The 26,378-nt window shown below is 37.6% G+C and overlaps 1 protein-coding gene, 1 long non-coding RNA gene and 1 pseudogene across 7 annotated transcripts in view; 2 read left to right on the plus strand and 1 right to left on the minus strand.

Moving 5' to 3' along the window:
* LOC126585168 (LEAF RUST 10 DISEASE-RESISTANCE LOCUS RECEPTOR-LIKE PROTEIN KINASE-like 2.3) overlaps positions 1–26,378 on the plus strand; it is a 126,983-nt gene that overhangs the window by 15,263 nt on the left and 85,342 nt on the right. For 5 of the 6 annotated variants that reach the window (XM_050249561.1, XM_050249559.1, XM_050249580.1 and 2 more), the window contains 3 exons: positions 2,062–2,091; positions 2,551–2,580; positions 2,694–2,835. In XM_050249561.1, the coding sequence (XP_050105518.1) occupies positions 2,062–2,091; positions 2,551–2,580; positions 2,694–2,835 (202 nt within the window). The remainder of the gene's footprint in view (positions 1–2,061; positions 2,092–2,550; positions 2,581–2,693; positions 2,836–26,378) is intronic. The other variant, XM_050249602.1, reaches the window with a different exon arrangement.
* LOC126585358 (rust resistance kinase Lr10-like) overlaps positions 2,842–26,378 on the plus strand; it is a 59,649-nt pseudogene continuing 36,112 nt past the window's right edge.
* Positions 8,590–9,844, minus strand: LOC126585531 (uncharacterized). The gene is made up of 2 exons (XR_007610576.1): positions 9,217–9,844; positions 8,590–9,108 (listed from the first exon to the last, which is right to left on the minus strand). It is a non-coding gene; the product is annotated as an uncharacterized LOC126585531 (long non-coding RNA).

Consider the following 26,378-nt stretch of genomic DNA (forward strand, 5'->3'; position numbering starts at 1 on the left):
TGATTTTGTTGTTTGCTACTTGCGTCCACGTGCGAGTGTAGGACACGTGCCAGCGCAACAACACAAATGGTCTGATCCTAAGGTTTGTCAAAAATGGGCTGGTCTGGAGACCAGCTTGGGCTGGGTGCTAGGCAAATACACAGGATGGAGTGGATTGGCTGAGTCCCAGCCTGTTTTTTCCACTGGGTACTGGCCTCTTTTTGCTCTGGTGGAACTGCTCTAAAGAACGTGTCTTTTCAATTTGAATTGATATCCAAATATTCAAACATGTTGTGAAGTCTAACAACATCTTTACAGAAGAAGTCAAATCCAAAACATCAAAGTATTTTAACAAAAAATACAGTATTCAAGTGTGTGGTAAATTTTTATATAAAAATGTTATAGTTATGTTAAATGACTGAAAATAGTATAATATTAATTTATATTAGCAGAGAGCACACATTTTGTGTGTGTGAACAACCGCTCACCTCTTCCTACGTTCTTCTCAAGCTCAACCGCTTCAACTCATTCAAACTATTCAAAAAACATCATAATTTCACTTACCTATATAAAAAAAATGACGTTGAGATATTGTGTATCAAAAGTGATGGCAAAATAGAAAAAAAAGGATATGATTGTCTTTTTGTCAAAAGATACAAAATTACAATTTTGCCCTCTCATTTCAATATTGTGTACTCAAAAGTGAGGGGTAAAATTGAAAAAAGTGGACAAAAAGATTGGCGTGTTCTATTAATAATGGTATAGATAGATGATAATAATTTATTTTATTCTTATTTATTATTTTTTATTTATACTCTCTCCTACTTTCACTCTCTCTCCTCTACCTCATTTTCTCCGCCGCTATTCCTCCCTCATCTCAATTCTCAACTTCACTGGATCTTCGAGAGCAACCCCGTCGTCAGTGGTCGCATGGCCACTGTCAACATCTCCACCCACACCTTCGAGGCCGGCGCCTCCATTCTCCACCCCAGGAACTTGCACTCTTTGAACTATACACCAAGCTCCTCAACCTCGCCGTCAAATGCCCCTCCTCCTCTTCTGCGCTTCAAATCAAGGCTTCCCTTTGCTGATAAGATTGTTTTGCTTTCCAATTCACTCGTCATGCTCTTCAGATACGGCTTCTCCCTTGTCAGGATGGACAATGTTGTTGAGGTATAAAAGTAAATAAATAAAAGGTTTGTTAATTGGGTTTTAACTTAGCGTTTTGTTGTAAACCTCTTTGTGTGGTGCAGATAAGATTGTTTGGGATCTTATTGATTTATTGGGTGTTAATTTGGTGAAGTCCTTGCCTATGAGAATCATCAATCCTGCTACTAAAGAAATCATGGTCCTTTTCTCGCCCTAAGCATTTCTGTTAATTAAATTCATTTCTGGGTTGTTTTCTAAATTTAATTACTGTTTAATCATCGCATTTGATCGTGTGTAGGATCTAGAAAGAGGAGAGGGATAATCGTTGGTGCAGTGGTGGTGGTCGGTGTTGACCGGGAGTGGGAGTGGGAGTGGGAGTGGGAGGGACGGCGGCGGTCCTAGGGGACTGATGCGGGGGGAGAACCAGGGAGTAGGAAACAGATACTTCCAGTTTGTTATAGGGACAAGGACTCATTTTGTAAAACTAACGAGGGTGTTTTTGGAATTTTGAAAGTTTCATTAAACATCCATTGTTGCCCGCATGTTTTGAAAAAAGGCTAGATTTTCAAAGTTATGTTTTGCCTTCAGCTTTTTGGTGTTTTTTTTTCACCCTCAATTTAAAAAAGCTGGTTTTGGAGTGTTTACCGAACACTAAAAAGATCCCAATTTTTTTTCATACCTGCATTTTTTTTTTTTAAAATTGCAGCTGTACCAAACTGGTACTAAGAGCCCCAGACTATTGCGGCTCACTCTAAGGCCTATATAAAAGGGCCGAATGCCTCATATAAACGATTAGACCACCACAGTCACGCCCGTTTGTGTACTTGTTTTTGTTAGGATGTACAGAATTTTTTACAAGTAATGTTATTGAGATATTGACTGACGATATCATGTGGATGACGTCTCTAATCTTCTTTTCTTTTTTGTATGTAGCTTTCTTTGGTTCTGGATATCAGCCTCGTTGTAAGGAATCTATCTCTATCCTTTCTTTAATTACACTATATTTTTGTTACACCTTACAAAAGTGGTATTTAATCAATCACAGAAACATGTACTTAACAAATAATATAGGGCATTCTCTATGGATATGAAAAACTGCAACAAATTTCAATGTTAATCCAAGTGTACATAGGAGCGATATGTTCGTAACTACCCTCCAGGGTATATGTATGATGGCTTATCAGAAATTGGAAACCCAAATAGCTTCCTTAATTGATTAGGGGCTATATATATGATGGCTTATCAGAATTTTTTATCTAAACTGATGCTTTGCACTTCGAAAACTAGCTAGTTATTACTCTTTGATTTTGTTAATATATCTTCTTGTATTTCTTGGGTATTTAATGTTCTTCACAATATTCACTTTACAAAGTTCAATCTCTAGTCAAGTTTGATTTACTCATCATTCTGTTCTAAACGCAGATCTTCAATTGTTCGTACTCTTTTGTTTTGGTAAGAGCTTTGCTAATATATATGATATCCAATATTGAGCATATACTTGGATCCAAGGCAACAAGTCAATTTCTTTTCTCATGATGTTTATTGTGATTTACTCCAATGTTCAGGACTACTTTTCGGGCTAAAATTTCTACTTGGGGCACCATTCGTGACTGCGTTTTTGATCTATACATGGAAAAGAAGACATTTGTCAATGTACAATTCCATAGAAGAATTTTTGCATGGTGAAAAGAATTTTGTGCCAATAAGGTATTCGAACTCGAACATCAAGAAGATGTCTAACAAATTTAAAGAAAAAGTTGGTGGAGGGTATGGATCAGTATTCAAAGCAAGGTTACGGAGTGGACGTTTTGCGGCAATTAAGATGTTGGATAAGCCCAAGGGCAATGGACAAGATTTCATCAGCGAGGTAAATACGATTGGGAGGATTCACCATGTTAATGTGGTTCAGCTTGTTGGTTATTGTGTTGAGGGATCGAAGCATGCTGTGGTATATGATTTCATGCTCAAGGGATCTCTTGATAAATACATTTATTGCAAAGAAGGAAGTATCCCATTAAGTTGCAAGACAACGTACGAGATTTCACTTGGAGTGGCCTGAGGGATCAAATATCTACATGAAGGTTGTGACATGCAAATTTTACATTTTGACATCAAGCCTCACAATATTCTTCTTGATGAGAATTTCGTACCAAAGATTTCTGACTTTGGGCTGGCAAAATTATACCCGGTAGATAATAGTATTGTGTCTCTAACAGCAGCAAGGGGTACAATGGGATACATGGCTCCTGAGCTTTTCTACAAGAATATTGGTGGTGTTTCATTTAAAGCCGATGTTTATAGTTTTGGAATGTTGTTGATGGAAATGGCAAGCCGAAGGAAGAATTTGAATGCATTGGCAGAGCATTCAAGCCAACTTTACTTCCCGTCATGGGTTTACAATCAATATAATGAAGGAAAAGACTTCGAGGTGGGAGAAGTTGTGGAGGAGGAAAAACCATTAATAAGAAAAATGATTATAACCGCCTTGTGGTGTATACAATTGAAGCCAAGCGATCGACCTTCAATGAAGGAAGTCCTACAGATGCTCGAAGGAGATGTTGAATTACTTCGAATGCCTCCGGAGCCTCTTCTATATCCACAAGAGATGCCCGTAGGTGCTCCTAATGATAATCCGAATCCAACATATTCGAAGGTGGAGTTAACATCTTCTTTGACGGGTAGGTGAAGACACGCAACTAGCATGGACTCTGTCAGTTTGAATCTCAATGCAATGTTTCTGGTTTTGTAGTAGTACTGTGTGCATGTTAAAACCCCCTTTCAGTGATGTTAAATATGTTTAGTACAACATATTTTCATGATTCCAGGGATAAATAACATATTTCATGAAGGACATGTTGTATTATTCATGAAGACGATATTTTCTAATTTTTGTTCCAAGAAATTATTAGTTGTGATGATTGTTCGCTCGTGCTGATAATTCTGGTTCTAATGGGCTCATGCCGGCTGCTCTTACATATCTCCGGTTGTTATTTGTCCGTGGAGGGAGGGACCTCCCTAGTCAATATCGAAAACTTTTTTTTTCTTGTGAGTACAACGATATGTTTACACTAAGGGGGAGTGGGTTCGCCTAAGCCATACAATGGACAATCTAATTTGATATCCAATTTGTCATCTACAAGATTCAAACTTAAAATTTCTCACTTGCAAGTGAAGAAGAATATCATCATATGTAGTATTGAGTGGCAATATTCGAAACCTTTTAGTTGAGTGGCAATATTCGAAACCTTTTATTCGAAACCTTTTAGTTTGCCAAGTCATTTCTTGGTTAGAAGTTTTTGAAGAAAGTTGAGGTTCCACCCCAAAATCAATTGGCAATATGAGAGTAGTCTAATTACTTATAAGTACATGTAAGGTCACTTCTTTCTCTAACGTGGAATTCACTTTCAAAAAAAATTATGTCTGAGAATCCCTCCTTTTCTATTTGAAATGTTGCCTGCTCTGTACTGTGCAACCAGTTTATAGCTGTGGTGGAGGACTCAGGGCTGGTTTGGTATTGCTGTGCTTTGAAAAAAAACTGTTATGAGAATAAGCGGCTGTGCTATGAGAATAAGTGGCTGTGAAATAAATCAATAGAGTGTTTGGTAAACTTTTTTGTGAAAGTGCTTTTGGAAAAAAAAGCACTCTAATAGTGGGTCTTTTCATTAAAGCACTCTAGCTCCGTGTGCTTTGAAAAAAAAGTCAGTTTTCCAAAGCTGCAAATAGCAGCTTCAGCTTTTCCTTTGATTTCAACTTATTCTTACAGCAGCTTCCAAAATAAGCCTTTTTTTTCAGTTTACCAAACACCTAAAACCCTGACAGCTTTTTTTCATGGTGTTTTTTTTTAAGCACCTCACTCCCAAACTAGGTCTCAGCCTTCTCATTATAATTTCCTATGATTCTTGAACGTAATGTCTATCACTTGCTGGAGCATCATTGTAATTGTAAGCCAAATGGAAGATTTGTTGATCACACCCTTGGTGAAGATATTCAATTCCTTTGCCAAATGGCTAGATCTTGCATCCCAACCAAGAAATTTGTTGTTATTGTCTGCTGATGAAATGAAATCATGCAGTGATCTATTGAACAGCAACTCGTCTAAGGGCTGGTTTGGTATTGCTGTGCTTTGAAAAAAAACTGTTGTGAGAATAAGCGGTTGTGCTGTGAGAATAAGCAGCTGTGAAATAAAGCAGCAGAGTGTTTGGTAAACTTTTTTGTAAAAGTGCTTTTGGGAAAAAAAAAAAGTCTAATAGTGGGTCTTTTCATTAAAGGAGCACTGTAGCTCCATGTGCTTTGAAAAAAAGCCAATTTTCCAAAGCTACAAATAGCAGCTTCAGCTTTTTCCTTTGATTTCAGCTTATTCTCACAGCAGCTTCCAAAATAAGCTTTTTTTTTTAGTTTACCAAACACCTAAAACCCTCACAACTTTTTTTCATGGGTGCATTTTTTTTAAGCACCTCACTCCCAAACCACCCCTAAGGGCTGGTTTGGTATTCCTGTGCTTTGAAAAAAAAAACTGCTGTGAGAATAAGCGGCTGTGCTGTGAGAATAAGCGGTTGTGCTGTGAGAATAAGTGGCTGTGAAATAAATCAGCTGAGTGTTTGGTAAACTTTTTTGTAAAAGTGCTTTTGGAAAAAAAAAAAAGCAGTCTGATAGTGGGTCTTTTCATTAAAGAAGCACTGTAACTCCTTGTGCTTTGAAAAAAAAAGCCAGTTTTCCAAAGCTACAAATAGCAGCTTCAGCTTTTTCCTTTGATTTCAGCTTATTCTCACAGCAACTTCTAAAATAAGCCATTTTTTTCAGTTTACCAAACACCTAAAACCCTCACAACTTTTTTTCATGGGTGCTTTTTTTTTTAAGCACCTCACTCCCAAACTAGGTCTAAATCCATCAACGCAGAAGCCAACCAAGGGAATAGCATGGTTGATATGACCCATTGTTCCCCCTTTATTTATGAACTCTTCTCCATCTCCCCTTCCAATTGTATAATATCATATGGTTTACCGTCTCGTATTTCGGTCACAAGTGAGATAATTAATCTCAATTCGAACTTAGCGATTAATATAATGATATTTTTATTTTTCATGATCAGGATTTTCAGCTTGGAGAGACAGTAAGAAGTTTGCCACACTGCCATAACATATTTAACCTGCCTTGTATAGATAAGTGGCTCCTAGGGCATGCCTCATACCCTCTCTGCATAAGGGATTTGTGAATATGATGATCTTCTTGTAGATTACCAAATGAGTAAAAAGTTCATTTATTGATTATACAAATTTTTTATCCTTTTCATTTGTATTGGTATTCACCAAACTGCTCTAGGGATGCGCAAAAGACTCATGGATTTGGGTAACCATGCTTACCCGTCCATTTAAAGTTCACGGTTACGGTTATGGGTAACCATTTAGACGAACAAATGGTTATGAGTATAACCGTTTATCCGTGAAATTTAAATGGGCTGTTATTGGTATTACCCGCGGTTATAATAGGTATCCATTGGTTATGGGTATTATCCACGATTATACGGGTATCCATTTACCTATTTAATTTAATATATATAAAAATAAAAATAAAATTATCGCAGGGATTTTGAGGGGTTTTAGAAGTAGGCTCCTATCGCAGGGATTTTGAGGGATTTTAGAATTAGGCTCTCTCTCTCTCTCTCTATATCTCTCTCTCTCTCTCTCTCTCTCTCTCTCTCTCATCTAGTCCTGACCCTCTCCTTCCCAGCTTCGCTGCAGGGATTTTAATTATCACAGGGATTTTGGGTATGCTAAAATTCTAAGTACTGGTTCATGGTGTAGGCTCTGGCCATGAACTCTTTCCTGCAAAGTGCAAATGCAATAACAACATATATATATATATATATATATATATATATATATAAATACAAATTACACAATATAATTAATCAATTAAAATACACACAATCATCCAGTTGATCTGGTCACCATGTCTGTATGTGCTATCAATAGAACATCTGTGACTTGCCATCTTGATAGTTGATATGATGATATATCACTTTGTGAATATGATCTCGTAAACTATCATTTCAATTATTGGAATTGTATGAGGACTTGAATGATTAAAATATAGAAATGCATGCTAAAATGTACCTATAACGGTGCTTAATTGTCAGAAAACGAAAATTATGATAAATTTTTCTTTTGTAATTTTCAAGTTGTTAGAAAAAAATATGTAGACGGGTGAAAAAGGGTAAATGGGTAAAAAAAAGGATAAATAGGTTCAAAAACGGGTAATTGGTTATGGTTATGGTTAAGTGGGTAAATGGGTACACGGTTATGGGTATGGATAATCATTTATAAACGGTTATGGTTATGGGTATAACCGTTTATGCAATTATCTAACAGATAAATGGTTATGCGGGTATGAATATTGTAACATCCCACATCGCCCAGGGAAGTGATCCTTAAATGTATATTCCCATCTCTACCTAGCACAAGGCCTTTTGGGAGCTCACTGGCTTCGGGTTTCGTAGGAACTCCGAAGTTAAGCGAGAAGGGGGCCAAAGCACTCCCAGGATGGGTGACCCACTGGGAAGTTGCTCGTGAGGTCCCAGAAACAAAACCGTGAGGGCGTGGTCAGGGCCCAAAGCGGACAATATCGTGCTACGGTGGTGGAGCGGGCCCGGGAAGTGATCCGCCCCGAGCCGGGATGTGACATAATGGTATCAGAGCCTAACCCTGGCCGTGGTGTGTCGACGAAGACATCGGGCCCCTAAGGGGGTGGATTGTAACATCCCACATCGCCTAGGGGAGTGATTCTTAAATGTATATTCCCATCTCTACCTAGCACGAGGCCTTTTGGGAGCTCACTGGCTTCGGGTTTCGTAGGAACTCCGAAGTTAAGTGAGAAGGGGGCCAGAGCACTCCCAGGATGGGTGTGACCCACTGGGAAGTTGCTCGTGAGTTTCCAGAAACAAAACCGTGAGGGCGTGGTTAGGGCCCAAAGCGGACAATATCGTGCTACGATGGTGGAGCGGGCCCGGGAAGTGATCCACCCCGGGCCGGGATGTGACAAATATAAACGGTTACGGGTAAATAACTACGGTTACCTACCCGTCATAATCGTTGCCCATCCCTAGATTGCTCCAATAACTGCAGGTTGGTTCATTGGAATTGATTATTTTGGTTTTGGCACAATCTGAAATTTAATATGGTAGTATGTGATACTAATAACACATTATTTTTTAAACCAAAAACCAAAATAATCATTGGGAACTACAATAAAATAACCCCCACTATTTTTGCAATTGAACCAAAATAATCCACATTATTTCTGCAACATCAAAATAACTCACACTATTTTGGAAACTGAACCTAAATAACCTATACTATTTCTGGAATGCAAGAAAATAAATACTATTTCTAAAACTACAACAAAATAACAAACAATATTGTGAACACGGAAAATTCCTAAAACGAAAGAGACAAGAACAACGTGCACAAACAAATATTTGTATTTGATGATTTTGGGTTACAATCTCTCTCTATTTTTGATCCTCTGATTCGATCTCCGTAAGGTATGTATTTGTTGATGTTGTTTTTGATCCAAGAGCCGTCGAAACTTGATCTTAGATGAATGTTCTTTAAGGGTCGTGGGCTTCATCTTTGAAAGTGGATTTGAGCGGATCTTCAAGGAGCCGTTGGGGCTTGATCTTGAGGATGAGTGTTTCTTCAAGGGCCGTTGAGGCTTGATCTTGAATAACGGTGATGAGCAGATCTTCAAGGGCTTTCGAGCTAGATCTTGAAGAACAGTGATGAACAGATCTTCAAGATCAGTGATGAACGGATCTTCAAGGGGCTTTTGGGCTTAATCTTGAAGAACGGTTGGATGTGTGGATTTGTTGACGTTGTTGATCCAAAGGGCCGTTGGGGCTTGATCTTAGGATGAACGGATGATGAACGAATGAACACTTTCTTCAAGGGTCGTCGGGGCTTGATCTTGGAAGAACGAAGAACACTTTCTTCAAGGGTCATCGGGGCTTGATCTTGAATTGGTGGATGATTGTTGATCCAAAGGGCCGTTGAGACTTGATCTTGGGATAACGATGAACGAAGAACGAAGAACACTTTCTTCAAGGGCCGTCGGGGCTTGATCTTGAATTGGTGGATGATTGTTGATCCAAAGGGCCGTTTGGGCTTGATCTTGGAAGAACGATGAACGAAGAACGAAGAACACTTTCTTCAAGGGCCGTCGGGGCTTGATCTTGAATTGGTGGATGATTGTTGATCCAAAGGGCCGTTGAGGCTTGATCTTGGGATGAACGATGAACGAAGAACGAAGAACACTTTCTTCAAGGGCCGTCGGGGCTTGATCTTGAATTGGTGGATGATTGTTGATCCAAAGGGTCGTTGAGGCTTGATCTTGGGATGAACGATGAACGAAGAACGAAGAGAGCTTTCTTGATTCTTCGGGAACCTGGATGCTTGAGAGCTTCAGAGTTTCAGAGCTTCAGAGCTTTAAGAATTTTGCATAATGATTTTGGTTCTTTCTAAATGAATGAATTAGCCTTCTATTTATAGAAATTTCCAAGGCCTAATTTTGAATATAATATTCCAGATGAAATAAGTCGTTTCTGCCAGGTGTTGACACGTGTCCTGTTTGATGACTTTTCCAACTTATTTCGATTTTTTGTTTAGACACACGTTACGTGTAAATTTTATGTAATACATGAGCGTTGAAACTTTGATTTATCGGTCAACATTTATTTACTGAAATTTCGATGTCTACAGATATTTCTAAAACTAAATTACAATAACCCACACTATTTTTAAAACTATAGTTAAATTACCCACACTATTTACAAAACAAAACCAAACTAATCACAATATTTGTGGAATTACAACAAAATTATCCACAATATTTCTGAAAACTAAACCAAAATAACTACACTATTTCTAGCATGGAACAAAAATAAATATTATTTTTGGAACAACAGCACAATAAACACACTATTTATGAAACAATAGCAAAATAATACACACTATTTATGAAACAACAAAATAATCGACACTATTTCTGAAATAAAACCAAAATAACCCACATTATTTATGCAACATCAAAATAACTTACACTATTTTTGAAACTGAAACTGAATAACCTATACTATTTCTGGAATGCAACAAAATAAACACTATTTCTGAAACTACAGCAAAATAACAAACATTATTTCTAAAACTAAATTACAATAACCCACACTATTTTTAAAACTACAGTAAAATTACCCACACTGTGACAGCTTGTCCCGAAATATAATCTATTTTATCTTCGATAGCGTAGAATGACTATTTTGCCCTTGAGCGTTTGGTTGTGGTGGTGTGTAAATGGGCTAAGGATTTGGACCAATTCATTTTCTTCCTAAGTAATTGGACCCAATTAGAACTTAGGTTTTCTTTATTTTTGGTTGGCTGCCCAAATCTGGACCACACATACACATCCATTAACTCTCTCTCTCCTTCCCTTTCGGATTTTCTTTCCTTTTCCGTACAATCATACAACCAATCTCTCAACGAGCTTCACCAGTCGCGAATCGAGTTAGATTAGGTGGTTTTTGGACTCATTGCAAGCTCAGGAGTCGAAGCATACTCTTGGTTGGACGTAAGGACTTGTAGAACTCAAGTTACCCGAGCTCCAGCGAGGGGGTGAAATTTCCTCCGACGTGATCGCGAAGGTTTTAGCTAGTTTTGAGACTTTAGAAGGTATTGTTCTTGCTCTCCTAACATTTTGGAACAATTTTAGAGTAGTTTTGATGTTGGAATACTCGGGTTTGTTGAGTTGCAGAGGTGGCCGGATTATTGAGATTTTTTCGACGAGATTCCGTTGGTTTTAGGTCCTAAAGGTCGTAAGAATGTGTTCTTCTCATCCTAAGCTTCAAATTGGTATAAATTTTATGAATTTTGGTTGAGAAATGGATGAGATATTAAGGTTTGAAGATTTTCCAGAAACCGACGATAGCAGCAGTGGCCGGTGCCGGACTCCGGCGAACCAAAGAAGAAGGAGAAGAATATTCCATCAAAGTTGACGGAATATACTAACGGCGTTAGGTATATTTAACAGTATATGCTGATTTTTAACAGAATATTTCCTAACACCGTTAGGGTTTCCATCCAGTGTGCCAGGCACGTGCCTGTGCATGTAGCCGTACCTTGGCAAGCGCGTGAGGGCACGTGGGACATCGGAAAAAATTTCTAAAAATATGGGGATGTTCGTGGGGTTGAGTAAGCCACGTTGATATATTGAAACACCCCAATTGAGCAATGTATAAGAAGTTATTACCTAGTTTTGGTTATGTGCTTAAAAATAACGTTAAATTAGTTGTTTTGCATATAGGTGAGACATATCCAGAAGACGAATGCAACCAAGTGAGACTCGGGGGCTACGGCCCTTCCAGATACCAGTGAGTGGGCTTTTGGTTTTCAGTATATATATATATATATATATATGCTTGGTATGTTTCCCAGAAAACTTATTTAAATGACTGTGTTTTGAATTGCCATGCCAAATATTTTTATATTTAGATTATGCATTTAGTAGTTGCATATGTTGTTTTTGTTGGCGCTACGGACGCTCAGGTAAGTTCCAGGTGAGCTATATATTGTGGATGGTGTGAGTTGCATGGTTATGATTATGTTGGATGTATTTAGAGTTCATAAACCTGCACCCCGGTGTTAGTGCTCCCGCCCGTGGTTAGGGCACAGTCCTTCACGTGATGTTCACCTCCCGCACCACATGCTCACCTTGGATCCAAGTTAGGTGCACAGTCCTGTCGTACAGACCACTATAGGTGGTTCTGACTCATAGGTGACCCACGATCATTCGCACAATCTTCATGTGATCGTAGCACTTGAGCGTATTTATTTACACCCAGTCATGTCGTACAGACCACTTTAGGTGGTTCCGACAAGTGTGCAGGCATATTTGTTGAGATATAGATTCAGCCGTACATGCCACTTTAGGTGGATCCTGCTAGTATGTTACTTCTCTTTGATTTAGTTCACCTGATTTACTTTTCCGTTATTGAGATATTTGGCATGGTATACTTGTGGATTTTGCTATTCTGAGCATGGTTTTGATATAGATATGTATTCTATTTTCTGGGAACTATACATGTTTTACAGCGAGGGGTTACTACCTTTGATAATTGAAATGGTTTTGAAAATCTTTATTTTTTCCCACTCACACTTTCTGTTTTGCGCCCCTCCCGGTTTTAAGTAGGAGTGTTTATTGGTGGCTTACAAGGATTTGACGGCGGTTCTGACAGATTATCACTAATGTAGGACCACCTTTGGTATTTTATAATTAGTATTCGTCCCGCTGGACTGCACTTAGGCTACTTATGCTCCGGTTATGTGTATTCATACTTAATCTCGCCACTTGCACTTTATCTTATCTAGTGCTTTTAGGTAGCTTGGTTTTTATTTATTCGTATATCTCTTTATCAATATCATTTTCGCACCGCGCACATGGCTACGTCACCCTCACGTGACGGCCAGCATGCCTCGATCAGGTCGGGGTGTGTCACACACTATTTATGAAACAAAACCAAAATAACCACAATATTTGTGGAATTACAACAAAATTATCCACAATATTTCTGAAAACTGAACCAAAATAACTACACTATTTCTAGAATGGAACAAAAATAACCATTATTTTTTGAATAACATCAAAATAAACACACTATTTATGAAACAATAGCAAAATAATACAAACTATTTATGAAACAATAGCAAAATAATACAAACTATTTATGAAACAACAAAATAACCCACACTATTTTTGAAACAGAACCAAAATAACACACTATTTCTACAATTACAGCAAAATAACACACACTATTTATGAAACTGAACTAAAATAACCAACACTATTTCTGGAATAACAGCAAAATAAACCACACCCTTTTAAAAGAACTTTATTTCAATTTCAACAAAGCGAAGAAACAAAAGATGCTCAGTTGACCCCTTAACCTTGATAGGAAGATGGCTTATTCAATAATTTGGAAAAGGCTGTGCCTAAATTCTTTTCTTTAATTGTAGTACGAAGGGGGAGCAGAATGGGTCATTGTTTCTTGGGATCGCTAACAGATTCTCGTCATCGGAACATGCCCGAGGGGGCTACTACGCTCACCGCGCACTTGCATCACCACACGTATTTCAATTCCTCTTCTTTCAGTCGATCGGTCAATAAGGTCTTCATTCACGTAATTTCTTACCATACTATTTCTGAAACACAATCAAAATAACCTACACTTTTTCTGATACTACAACAAAATTACCCACACTATTTCTCAAACATAACCAAAATAACACATACTATTTATGAAACTATAGCAAAATAACACACTATTTCTGAAAATTGAACAAAATAATTTACATTATTTTTTAAAGAAAGCAAAATTATCCACAGTATTTCAAAAAACTTAAAAATAACTCACACTATTTTAAAATAAAAAATAAACATTATTCCTAGAACTACAATATTATAATCCACTCTCCACTCACATGTATTTCTGCTTCTTCCATCAATTCTCATGATTTCACCATTAAAATAATATAAAATAATATTCATAGATTTTTAAAACAAATAATATTCATGGTTATAATTGGTGATTCTAATGGTTGTAGCGGCAATTTGGTATACGTGGCAGTAAAATTGGGGTCTTGCCGCCATAAGAGCAATTCCACCCCTAAGGACTTTGCGCCAGCACCCAGCGCATTTATCCATTCAAATGAACAGTAACAGACTCCAATGAACAGTAATAGGCCAAGGCATCTCCACCCCTAAAAAAATGCGCTGGCACATACTGAAAAAATGTGCTGGCACAAACGATCTCCATCCCTACCAAATGCGCTGGCACCCAGCCCATTTAAAATATTTTTAAATTTTGTCTAAAAGAATAAAAAAATAAAATAGTTTTAATTTCGGATAGGATTTTTAACCAATCTCGTCATGCCACATGTCATTATTTGAACGTACTATTTTGTGAATAGATTTCCGCTAAGATTTTCAACCAATCCCGACACGCCACGTGTCACTTCCGTTTTACAATAATTTAGCCAAGATTTCGATAAGATTTTCAACCAATCACGTCATGCCACATGTCATTATCTGAACGTACTATTTTGTGGATCGATTTCCGATAATATTTTCGACCAATCCCAACACGCCACGTGTCACTTCCGGTTTATAATAATTTAGCCAAGATTTCGATAAGATTTTCAACCAATCACGTAGTGCCACGTGGCATTGTCCAGAACCCCATCCTTTCTTTTTTTGTCCATATAAACCCTACATCCCTACATCCATCCTCACACCAAGCTCAATCCTTCTTTTTAGCTCAGAATCCTTGTTCATCGTTTTCAAATCTTGATTTTTTATTACAATGTCTTCTTCAAGAATGGTGTATAAACAGTTGCAGGAGCAACAACAAAGGTTGTTGGCACAACAGGCAGAATTGGCCAATCTCGAGGAAGGTGGAAGTGGAGGTGGAGATGAGGCTTTCTTCATGGAAGAGGATGAGGATGATCACCATAGAAGGCAGAAGGCCTCACATTCCTGCCGTGTCATGGAAGCCGTGGGTCAGATAGCCAAACCAAGACGTGTTGCAAACCTCAATAGAAAAAGGGAAAAACGAGGTAAAAATCTATTGGAAGATTATTTTATTCCCAATAGCATATTCCCTGATCATATTTTTAGACGGCGTTTTAGAATGCAACGAAATTTGTTCAACAAAATCATGAGTGATATTTGCAACCATGATTCATACTTTGTGCAAAAAGAGGATGTTTTTCATGTTCTAGGTCTTATTCCCGAGCAAAAAATTACGGCATCCTTGCGAATGCTTGCATATGAAGCATCTGCAGATCAAGTGGATGAGATCGCGAGGATGGGAAAAACAACTGTTTTGGAGTCCCTGATGCGGTTTTGCTCTGCAATTGAAGCCCTCTACACCAATGAGTACCTCCGGACACCCACGCCAAGGGACATGCGAATGCTTCTGAGGAAGGGTGAGATGCGAGGCTTCCCTGGCATGATTGGAAGCATGGACTGCATGCACTGGACTTGGAAAAACTGTCTAAGTGCGTGGCAAGGAGCATATGGCAACATAAAAGGAACCAAAAGCATCATTTTGGAAGCGATGGCTTCATTTGATAAATGGATTTGGCATTCTTTTTTTGGTGTTCCAGGAGCTCAGAATGACTTAAATGTCCTTGCCCAATCCCCAGTGTTCGACGAACTGCTGCAAGGAAACTCGCCGAGATGCACATATACCATTAATGGTACCCAATACGAGGGATCATACTACCTTGCAGATGGCATTTACCCAAGGTGGTCAACATTTGTCAAAACAGTGCCACATCTACAGACTGAAAAGGAAAAACACTTTGCAAAATGTCAAGAAGGGTGTAGGAAAGATGTCGAGCGTTGTTTTGGTATCCTGCAAGCTCGTTGGGCGATTATCAGGGCTGCAGCTAGAATGTTTGATGTCGAGGCTCTTCGATCCATCATGATGACGTGTATTATTCTCCACAACATGATTGTTGAAGGTGAGTATGATTATGATGCCGTCGATGAATATGAGCCGGATCCAATGAACAACTCAAGAACACGTATCTATTGTGCTCATGATGGGACCGAAGATCCAGTGCAACACGAGCCGTTGGAACTCGATGGACGTTACAATGAATTGATCGTTCAACGTTACACTAATGTGCAAGAGCCATACTGGCACGTAACCCGCCAGAATGACTTGATTGAGCACCAGTGGGGATTGCATGAAGGCGAAGATAATTAGAATGAGGCTTGTGGTTGAATAATGTCACGATCTTTTTTTTAAGTTTATGTAATTCTATGTAGTGTGTTTTGTTTTTAAGTTTATTTAGTGAGTTTATGTAATTCTATTTATTTGGTGAGTTTATGTAATTCTATGTAGTGTGTTTTGTTTTTAAGTTTATTTAGTGAGTTTATGTAATTCTATGTATTTGGTGAGTTTATGTAATTCTATTTATTTGGTGAGTTTATGTAATTATATGTAGTGTGTTTTGTTTTTAAATTTATTTGGTGAGTTTGTGTAATCTTATTTCATGTGTTTAAATAAAGTACAAAAGAAATAAAGTTTTAAAAATAAATAAAGAATTACATTAAAATTGCATAATAAATTAAATAAAAATAAATAAAGTTTTAAAAATAAATAAGAAATAACATAAAAATTACATAAGAAATTAAATAAAGATCAAACCTAAAAAAAGAAAAAAACATAAGAAATTAAATAAAGTTCAAACCTAAAAAAAGAAAAAAAACATAAGAAATTACATAAGAAATTAAATAAAGTTCAAAAGAAAAAGGAAGGAAAAAACATAAAAAATACATAAAAATTATACAAAGTCTCTCGAGTTAGGATATGTGGTGCGAGGATCTTGGTTGTCACAAAAGTTGCTAGAACCCCCTTGACTTGTTTCCACATCTCTTGCACGCCTCCTTCGCATGACATCTCTTTTTTCCGATGTCCAAAAATATTTAGAATTCGGAGACAGTCCTACTAGAGACTTGCTCATAGTGTCACGATCTGCTTGAGCCATCCTTTCTTCTCGAAGCAATTCATTTTCTCGATGAAGTGCTTCTCTAACCAGCTCGTTCTCTCGATTAACTACTTCTTTTTGTCTCTCAGCCGCCGCATCACGGGCCTCAGTAGCTGCTAATATTGCTGCCATAGCAGCAACTTTTTCATCATCTCTAACCTTTTCTCGTGCCATGTTCAATTCACCTTGGCGAGTAAGTTCCTCCATATATTTAGTGTAGTCATTCTTGGAAGAACTACCTTTTTTCTTTGACACCTTTTTACCTACGGGCCTGAGGGACTGACGAGTCGGTTGGGTCTCGGGCACTTGTTCAGGCATCCCTTCCGTGTCTTGAAATGTGTCGGCTTCTTGTTCGGCCATGTCTGGTTCTGGAGAACTATGTAGACCCATACCGTGCATGACAACTTCTGGACCAGTTGCCACAATTTTGTATTTAGGGCAATCTTTGACAATTTGCCAACATTCCCATCTAGTGAATGATTTGTTCCCGTTCTTTGAATTGTAGAATGCTTGAGCTTGTAGTGTCTATAAAAATGTGGGATAACATAGTGTTAAAAAATGCGGGTGTAACACAAATAAATAAATTCAAAATAATAATATGGGTGGAATGCATATAAATTACATAAAAATGACATAAGAAATTAAATAAAAATGACATAAGAAATTAAATAAAAATGACATAAGAAATTAAATAAAAATTACATAAAAATTACATAAGAAATAAGATAAAAATTACATACGAAATTAAATAAATCAAAATATTAATATGAGTGGAATGCATATAAATAAATAAAAATATTGTCACCTGATCCGCTAAACTTGTCCCATTACGGAGGTTACCGGAAGCATGAGAGATGGCGTTTTTCCAACAAGTAAAGGATGCGTTGAGTTTTTTCCAACGACCTTGAAGACCTTGACTAGTTCTGGCGTTTTCTCCATGTACATCACAAAACGCTTTCGTAATTTTACTCCACATTTCTCGCTTATCCATCTCATTACCCGTAATCGGATCATGAGTAGTGTGAACCCAACATTCACACAACGTAACATCTTCAATGAGCTTCCACGAAGACATTTTTTTCTCTTAAAGTGTAGAAAATATTGAAATGTAGATAGTATAGAAAGTGTAGAAAATATTGGAATGTGGTGTAAAGGTAGAAGATGAGGGTTAGGTATTTATAGGAAAAAAATTAACATTTTTCAAAATTTTCTGTAATTTTTTTAAAATTTTCTGTATTTTTTAATAATTTTTCTGTATTTTTTAATAATTTTTAATGAATTTTAATATAGTTAATTAATCTGGACCGTTGGATTTGAAAAATATTCAAATCCAAGAGCTAGGGAGTTGCCACGTGGCCAACGATCATATTTCTGACCGTTAGGCCCTTTTTTTTTTATTTACTTTTTGTGAAAAAAACGTGGACCGTTGATCTTTGATCCGACGGTCTATTTTAAAAGTAAAATTTAAAAATTTTTTACCGTTGGAAATCCAACGGTCTAGAAAACTAGCCGTTGGAAATCCAACGGCAGAGAGGGAGCCACGTCGCAAACTCGGGGGGTGGAACTGACAGCGCCTGCACGCGGGCCCGGGCTCTGAAAGCTTGTCGGGCACTCGCGCCAGGCTTCCTCCCCGGCTTCTGTCTCAGTCTCTTTTGGGCTGGGCTCTTGCCCAGCTCGGGATGGGTACCAGTCAATTTGTTGGGGTGGACTTGATTGACAGGGGCCTGGCTTGGTTTTTGGACTGAAGGCTGGGACATTTTGTCCCTGCTGGAATTGCTCTAAGGTGAAGTGCTCAGTGGGAGGGAAGAGGACGGATGACTAGGGATGGGCAAAATACTCATGAGTTTGGATAACCGTGGTTACCCGTCCATTTAATGTTCACAATTACGGTCATGGGTAACCATTTAGACAAAACGGTTATGGGTATAACCGTTTATCCGTGAAATTTAAATTAGCGGTTATGGGTATTACCCGCGGTTGTAACGGGTATCCATTGGTTATGGGGTATTACCCACGGTTGTACAGGTATCCATTTATCTATTTAATTTAAGGGCAAAACACTATTTACTACCCTCATGTTTCGTGATTTTCAACATTTAGTACATCAAGTTTTTTTCGTCCCAGAATCATACCTAAAGTGTAAATTTTGGAACAGTCTCATACATCCGTTAGTCAAACTGTTAAGTCTCCCGTTAACTATGACGTGGCGTCCATGTGGACAATGACTAGGCACCACGTGTCACCCACGTGAAAATTAAAAATAAATTATTAAAAAAATAAATAAATAAATTATATATAAATTAAAAAATAAAAATAAAAACCTTCATCTTCCCTAGATTCGGAGGAAGGATAAGGAAGAAGAAGAAAGAAGGAGAAGAAGGGGAAGGAAGAAGGAGAAGAAGGAGGAAGAAGTTAAAAAAAAAAAAACCGAATCTGCAACCTAGATTCGGAGGAAGAAGAAGAAGGAAGGAAAAAAAAAACCGAAATCTGCAACCCAAATTCGGAAGAAGAAGAAGAAGAAAAAAAAACTGCAGATTCGGAAGAAGAAGAAGAAAAAAAAAACTGCAGATTCGGAAGAAGAAGAATAAGAAGAAGAAGGAGAAGGAAGGAGGAAGAATGAGGAAGAAGAAAAAAAAAACTGCAAATTCGGAGGAAGAAGAAGAAGAAGAAGGAGAAGGAGAAGGAAGAAGGAGGAAGAAGAAAAAGAAAAAAAAACTGCAGATTCGGAGGAAGAAGAAGAAGAAGGAAGAAGGAGGAAGAAGAAAAGGTCGTACCCAGTGCACAAGGCTCCCGCTTTACGCAGGGTCTGGGAGAGGTGAATGTCGGCTAGCCTTACCCCCATTTATGGAGAGGCTGCTCCCAAGTCTCGAACCCGAGACCTACCGCTCATGGGCGAAGGAAAAAAAAAAGGGAACTCAGTTCGTCCCCCCCTTCCCCCCCAAAACCTAGAAGAAGAAGAAAAAAAAAACCAAACCCCAGAAGAAGAAGAAGAAGGGAAAAAAAAAACAAAACGTGGATGACACATGGCGCCCAATCATTGTCCACATGGGCGCCACATCACAATTACACTTTAGGTATGACTCTGGGACGAAAAAAACTTGATGTACTAAATGTTGAAAACCACGAAACATGAAGGTAGTAAACAGTCTTTTGCCCTTAATTTAATATATGTAAAAATTAAAAAAAAATTATCGCAGGGATTTTGAGGGGTTTTAGAAGTAGGCTCTCTCTCTCTCTCTCTCTCCCTCCTTTGGTCAGGACCCTCTCCTTCCCAACTCCGCTGCAGGGATTTTAATTATCGTAGAGATTTTGGGTATGCTAAAATTCTAAGTACAGGTTCATGGAGTAGGCTCCAACCATGAACTCTTTCCTGCAAAGTGCAAATGCAATAACAATATACATATATATATTAATACAAATTACACAATATAATTAATCAATTAAAATACACACAATCGTTCAGTTGATTTGGTCACCATGTCTGTATGTGCTATCAATAGAACATCTGTGACTTGCCATCTTAATAGTTGATATATAGCACTCTGTGAATATGATCTCGTAAACTATCATTTCAATTATTGGAATTGTATGAGGACTTGAATGATTAAAATATAGAAATGCATGCTAAAATGTACCTATAACGGTGCTTAATTGTTAGAAAATGAAAATTATGACAAATTTTTCTTTTGTAATTTTCAAGTTGTTAAAAAAAAACATGTAGACGGGTGAAAAAATGGTAAATGGGTAAAAAAGGATAAACGGGTTCAAAAACGGGTAAATGATTATGGTTATGGTTACAGTGGCGGAGCCACATGGAGACCAAGATGGGCACGGGCCTATCCTGAAATATTGGTTTATATACTTTATTTGTTGGTTTGGTAACTAAAGAATATGCGGCTCGGTGGTTGACGGGGTTTTTGTGTTCCTGCACGTCAGGGGTTCGAAACTTGCTAGTGAATCTCCTTCAAGTTCTTTATCATCAATTTTTTTTTGGTTAGTTGATACAAAACAAGGTTAATTTATGTTGAAGAAAAATCTCATAATAATAGTGTTGAGCCATGATTTTAAATTTTGGTTTGAAATTAATGTTAACCTTGTTGTTGTTGTATTTAAAGGCCCCTCCTAGTCCAAATTCCTGGCTCCGCCACTGTATGGTTAAATGGGTAAATGATTATGGTTAAATGGGTACACAATTATGGGTATGAATAATCATTTATAAACGGTTATGGTTATGGGTATAACCGTTTATGCAATTACCCAACGGATAAACAGTTATGCGGGTATGAATATAAACGGTTATGGGTAAATAACTACGGTTACCCACCCACCATAACCGTTGCCCGTTCCTAGGGATGATGGTCAGAGGTGCAGAGAAAGAAACGACCTTTAAGTTGTCAGAGGTGCAGAGAAAGAAACGACCTTTAAGTTGCCTAATTTCTTTTTATTTTTTTCTGTAAACAAGTCAAACTAGCATCTCCATTCCATTCCTCTCACTATCACATGCATGTACAAACATGCTGACGACACTCAGCCCGCATTCCACCACATCCACATGCAGGCATAGACACAAGACCTCTCAATGAGCTAGCAATAATATGGTTCAAATTCACCTTCGGTGAGAATCGAACCTAAGACCTCTCGATTACAAATGAAGAGGAATACCACTAGACCGTAGTACCAAGTAATAATTTTTTAGCAATATTAAACATACTACAATGTATATATATATGTTTGTACCATACTTGACCAATCCCGAAACTACCGAGCACCGATTAACGTTATACCGTCAAAGACCCAGAAGAGTTTCCCTCTAACCAGAAGGCCATCATAGCGCGACACGTGTCAACATCAGAAGTCAATCATAGCGTGACAAGTGTCAACATCAGAAGCCAATCACAACACGACACGTGTCAATGTCAGAACAAAACTAGAAACTCTCTTCTATAAAAGGAGATCATTCTCCCACAATATTTCCGAATGTCATTGGTACTAAATTATTCACTAGTACTCACTAAAGGAGAGCTTGAACCTATGTACTTGTGTAAACCCTTCACAATTAATGAGAACTCTTCTACTCCGTGGATGTAGCCAATCTGGGTGAACCACGTACATCTTGTGTTTGGTTTCCTGTCTCTATCCATTTACATACTTATCCACACTAGTGACCGAAGCAATCTAGCGAAGGTCGCAAACTTGACACTTTCTGATGTACCAAAGTTCTCGCTAATTTTGTGCATCAACATATATATATATATAATTTTTTTTTAACAAACGATATTATTTATACTAAAGGGAGGGGTTAGACTTAAGCTCATAATAAGCTAGTAATAATGTGGTTTAAATTCCCATTTATCAAGAATTGAACCTAATACCTCTCACTTACAAGTGAAAAAGATTACCACTAGTTATTCGGATATTAAATATACAATGCACTTGTCCTAAATTAATTAATATAAGAGACCTCTTGATATAATTGATAAAAAAAAAAAAAAAAGGTAGCCGATCTGCGACGATTCCTTTATCTTTTTCCCCTATCTGTGAAATCCCAACCCTAGCCCCAATTTTTGAAACCCTCCATCTCTCTCCTCCATGCCCTTTCTATCGGCTTTCTCAGTTACTCATGTTGTGGTTCATAACGTTGTTCAAGTCGATGTGTCTTTGACAGCCGTGAGTGGATCGAAGTTCAGAAATCTCACATCTACTTTCTGAGTGGCTCGCCTACTACTATATTAAGTGGGTCCTACATATATTTTTATTAGAAAATTAGATTTTAATCCCTAAATAAGATGAAGTTTAGAAAAATGTTTTATACAAGATTAAAAATTGATTTTAGTCCCTAGACTATTTAATGCCAACATATGTATTCAATGTCTCTTTTTTTTTCTTTTTTTTCTTTTTATAATTTTATGAATTTAAATTTTATGAAAATATTATAAATTTTAATTCTCATCATGGTAAACATCTTATATAAGACAATATTTTCGTAGAATTTTTTCGGTACACTTATGTTTTTGCATATTTTCTTATCTGCCACTAATTCATTACAATATATTTAGGTACGAACATTTCGATACATTGGGCTAGTATAATATGTTTAGGTATATACATTTTGGTACGCTAGTTTAGTATAATGTATTTAGGTACCGACATTTCGGTACACTAGTTTAGTATCATATAGTTAGGTACAGAATTTTTGGCACACTTATGTTTTTATGTCACATCCCGACCCGGGCCCCCACCACATCCCGAGCTCGACTCTACTGTAGCACGATATTGTCCGCTTTGAGCATCGATCACGCCCTCACGGTTTTGTCTCTGGGAACTCACACGAGAACTTTCCAATGGGTCACCTATCATGGGATTGCTCTCGCGCGAACTCACTTAACTTCGAAGTTCCGATGGAACCCGAAGCCAGTGAGCTCCCAAAAGGCCTCGTGCTAGGTAGAGATGGGAATATGCATATAAGGCATAAATGATCCACCCCCCTTAGGGGCCCGACGTCCTCGTCGGCACACTTCCGGCCAGGGATTGACTCTGATACCAAATTGTCACATCCCCGCCCGGGCTCCCACAACATCCCCGGCTCAACTCCACCGTAGCACGATATTATCATCTTTGGGCCCTGACCACGCCCTCACGGTTTTGTTTTTAGGAGCTCACACGAGAACTTCCTAGTAAGTCACCCATCATGGGATTGCTCTCGAGCGAACTCGCTTAACTTCAGTGTTTCGATGGAACCCGAAGCTAGTAAACTCCCAAAAGGCCTCGTGCTAGGTAGAGATGAGAATTACATATAAGGCATAGAGGATCCACTCCCTTGGACGATGTGGGATCTCACATTTTCTTATGTGTCACTAATTCACTACAATATGTTTAAGTACGGGCATTTCGGTACACTAATTTAGTAAAATGTATTATGATACAGACATTTAGGTACACTAATTAGAGAAGGTTAAATAAAATTAATGAATTAAAATGTGTATAATAATAAATTTAAAAATTCAATGTAATAACATTAAATATAGAAAGTTTGGAGTACCAAATGAGATTTTTAGAGTGCTAATAACAATTCCTAAATAAATTATCTATTATATACAAAAACAAAAATATAATATGAATTTGAATTAGGTACACATTAAGGACTAAAATCAATATTCAATCTAATACCAGGTTTTTATTAAATTTTAATCTTCTTGAAGAATTAAAGTTCAAAAACCCCTATTTTTATTCCCCCAATGTTAGCAAACACTTCAATCATTGGAAGAAGTGCAATTCCAATTTCTTACATTCAATTCCCCTTACGTAAACACATTATTAAGGACTTGGATTGTCTGCCCTCCTCATTCTATGCCCTTCCCTGCCCTCCTATATTATGTGGTCATGGTTAAGTCACGTTAACATTTTATATTGATTTTTTATAGAAATAATAAGACAAAAAATGATGAGAATATAAAACATTGACGTGGTTTAACTATGACCACAGAAATAGGAGGAGATAAGGAGGGTTTGGAATGGGGAGGGCAGACAATCCAAGTCCCGTTATTAATGAGGTCAACATGCAAAGAGGAGGGAGAGTTTGAAAAGAAAAAAAAAGGGACGGAAAAAAGAAGAGGGACAGAAAAAATAGAGAGAAAATGTCTTGATGGAAAGAAGAAAAAAAGAAAAAAAACAAAGAGAAAGAGGAGAGAGAGAGAGAGAGAGAGAGAGAGTCTGATGGAAGGAAGAAAAAGAAGAGAAAAAGAAAAGGGAAAGTGACGGAAAAAACAAAGAGAAAGGAAGAGAGAGACTAATGTAAAGAAGAAAAAGAGAGAAGGAAGAGAGAACAGGATCGAAAAAAAAAAGAGAAAGGGACGGAAAAAAAAAAGCAAAGAAAAAGGAGAGAGAAAAAGAGAGGGAAGAGAGAAGGGGACCAGAAAAAATAGAGAGAAAAGAGGGAAAAAAAAGGAACTTTAACGAAAAGCTTCCGGTACTGTTCACTTTAACGATAAACCATATTTTTACATTAAAAAGTCAATCCTGTTACTATATACTTTACCCTTTATTTTATCCTTATCATTAAAACTCAAAGTTTTCAAATCATTTTCATTAGTTTTCTTAAAAAAAAGCAAAGAAAAAGGAGAGAGAGAGAGTCTGCTGGAAAGAAGAAAAAGAAAAGATAAAAATGAGAAAAAGGGGCGGACAAAAACAAAGAGAAAGGAAGCAAGAGAGAGAGAGAGAATGAAGGAAAGAAGAAAAAAGAAGAAAAAGAAGAGAGAAGGACGAGAGAAAGGGAGGGGAAAAAGAGAGAGTTTGATGGAAAGAAGGAAAAAAAAGATAAGGAAGAGTGAAGGGGACCGAAAAAAACAAAGAGAAAGGAAGAGAGAGTTTGATGGAATAAGAAAAAGAAGAGAGAAGGAAGAGAGAAAGGACGGAAAAAATGGGGAAAGGACGAGAGCATGATGGAAAGAAGAAAAAGAAGAGCTACCGTGCATGGACATGATGATATTATTCCCGTGTTGTATTTTTTGGTCATAAAAATTTTTTTTTTGTTAATTTGACGTATTCTCGTGTCATGTCCTGTTATAATTCTGTGTCCGCGATCATGCATCATAGAAGAACAAGAAGGAAGATAAAGGGATGGAGGAAGGAAGAGTGAGAGAGAGACAGAAAACCGCTGCAGTTGTTCAGAAAGTGGTGGGTTGAGATTTTATTTTTATTTTTGTGAAATGATTAATTAATAAAATCTTTGAGATTTAACAAAGATTTAATATTTATTGTTGGAGATGCTCGATTCATCAGAAATGGACAATACTTAGAGTACCCAAAATATTGACCTAATGACATGCCTAGAAATATTAAAACATCTTTCATTTAAAGCTCTCCCCAAACATTTGTGGTCTTGTTAACCAAACACCTAACTTTCATCTTGAACTCATAACGAAACACCCATCTTCTTCCTTATTTGTTTGAGTAAATTGTAGTTGAGATCCCTAAACTATGACTGAACTGTAACTATGGTCCCTCAACTAAAAATCTATTAGTTTTGGTTCTTTAATTTGACAAAAGAAGCAACATTGGTCATTCCATGCTAACACTGTTAAGTTTTCCGTCAAAATGCTGACATGGTAGGCACATGGGACCCATGATTAATATTACAGTATGAAAATTTTAAAAACATAGAAAATTAAAAAAAAAAATCCTTTATCTCCTTCACTAGTAACAATGAAGCCAACACCAAACCTTGTACTTAATTTTCTCTATCCAACAAACCTCGTACCCAATTTTCTCTTCAAAATCCAATCAGAACTTTAATACCAAAACTCATCGCAAGCATCATACCCACCGCTACATTAGGTGCGGGATTGGTTATAGAATGCGACTGGAATGTTGGGGGTGGGACTACGATGGTGAAGGGTCGGTTGTGGCGTGCGGTTGGGAGAGATAAAAAAGTGAGTGTTGCGAATGGGGGAAGATAGGGCTGGGCACGGGCTAGGCCAGGCTCGATTTTGAAAGGACCGGACTAAACTCGGGTGTAAAGAGACTGGCGGGGTCGGAGATAACATATTTTAATATAGGAACCGGACCTAACTCGGCCCGGTTGAAATGGGCAAGGGCCACATGTCCTTTTTTTTTTTTTTGCAAAACTGCTACCTTCTTCGACTTCTCCGC

Source organism: Malus sylvestris, chromosome 2 (genome assembly GCF_916048215.2).
Source record: "Malus sylvestris chromosome 2, drMalSylv7.2, whole genome shotgun sequence".
Lineage (NCBI taxonomy): Eukaryota > Viridiplantae > Streptophyta > Magnoliopsida > Rosales > Rosaceae > Malus > Malus sylvestris.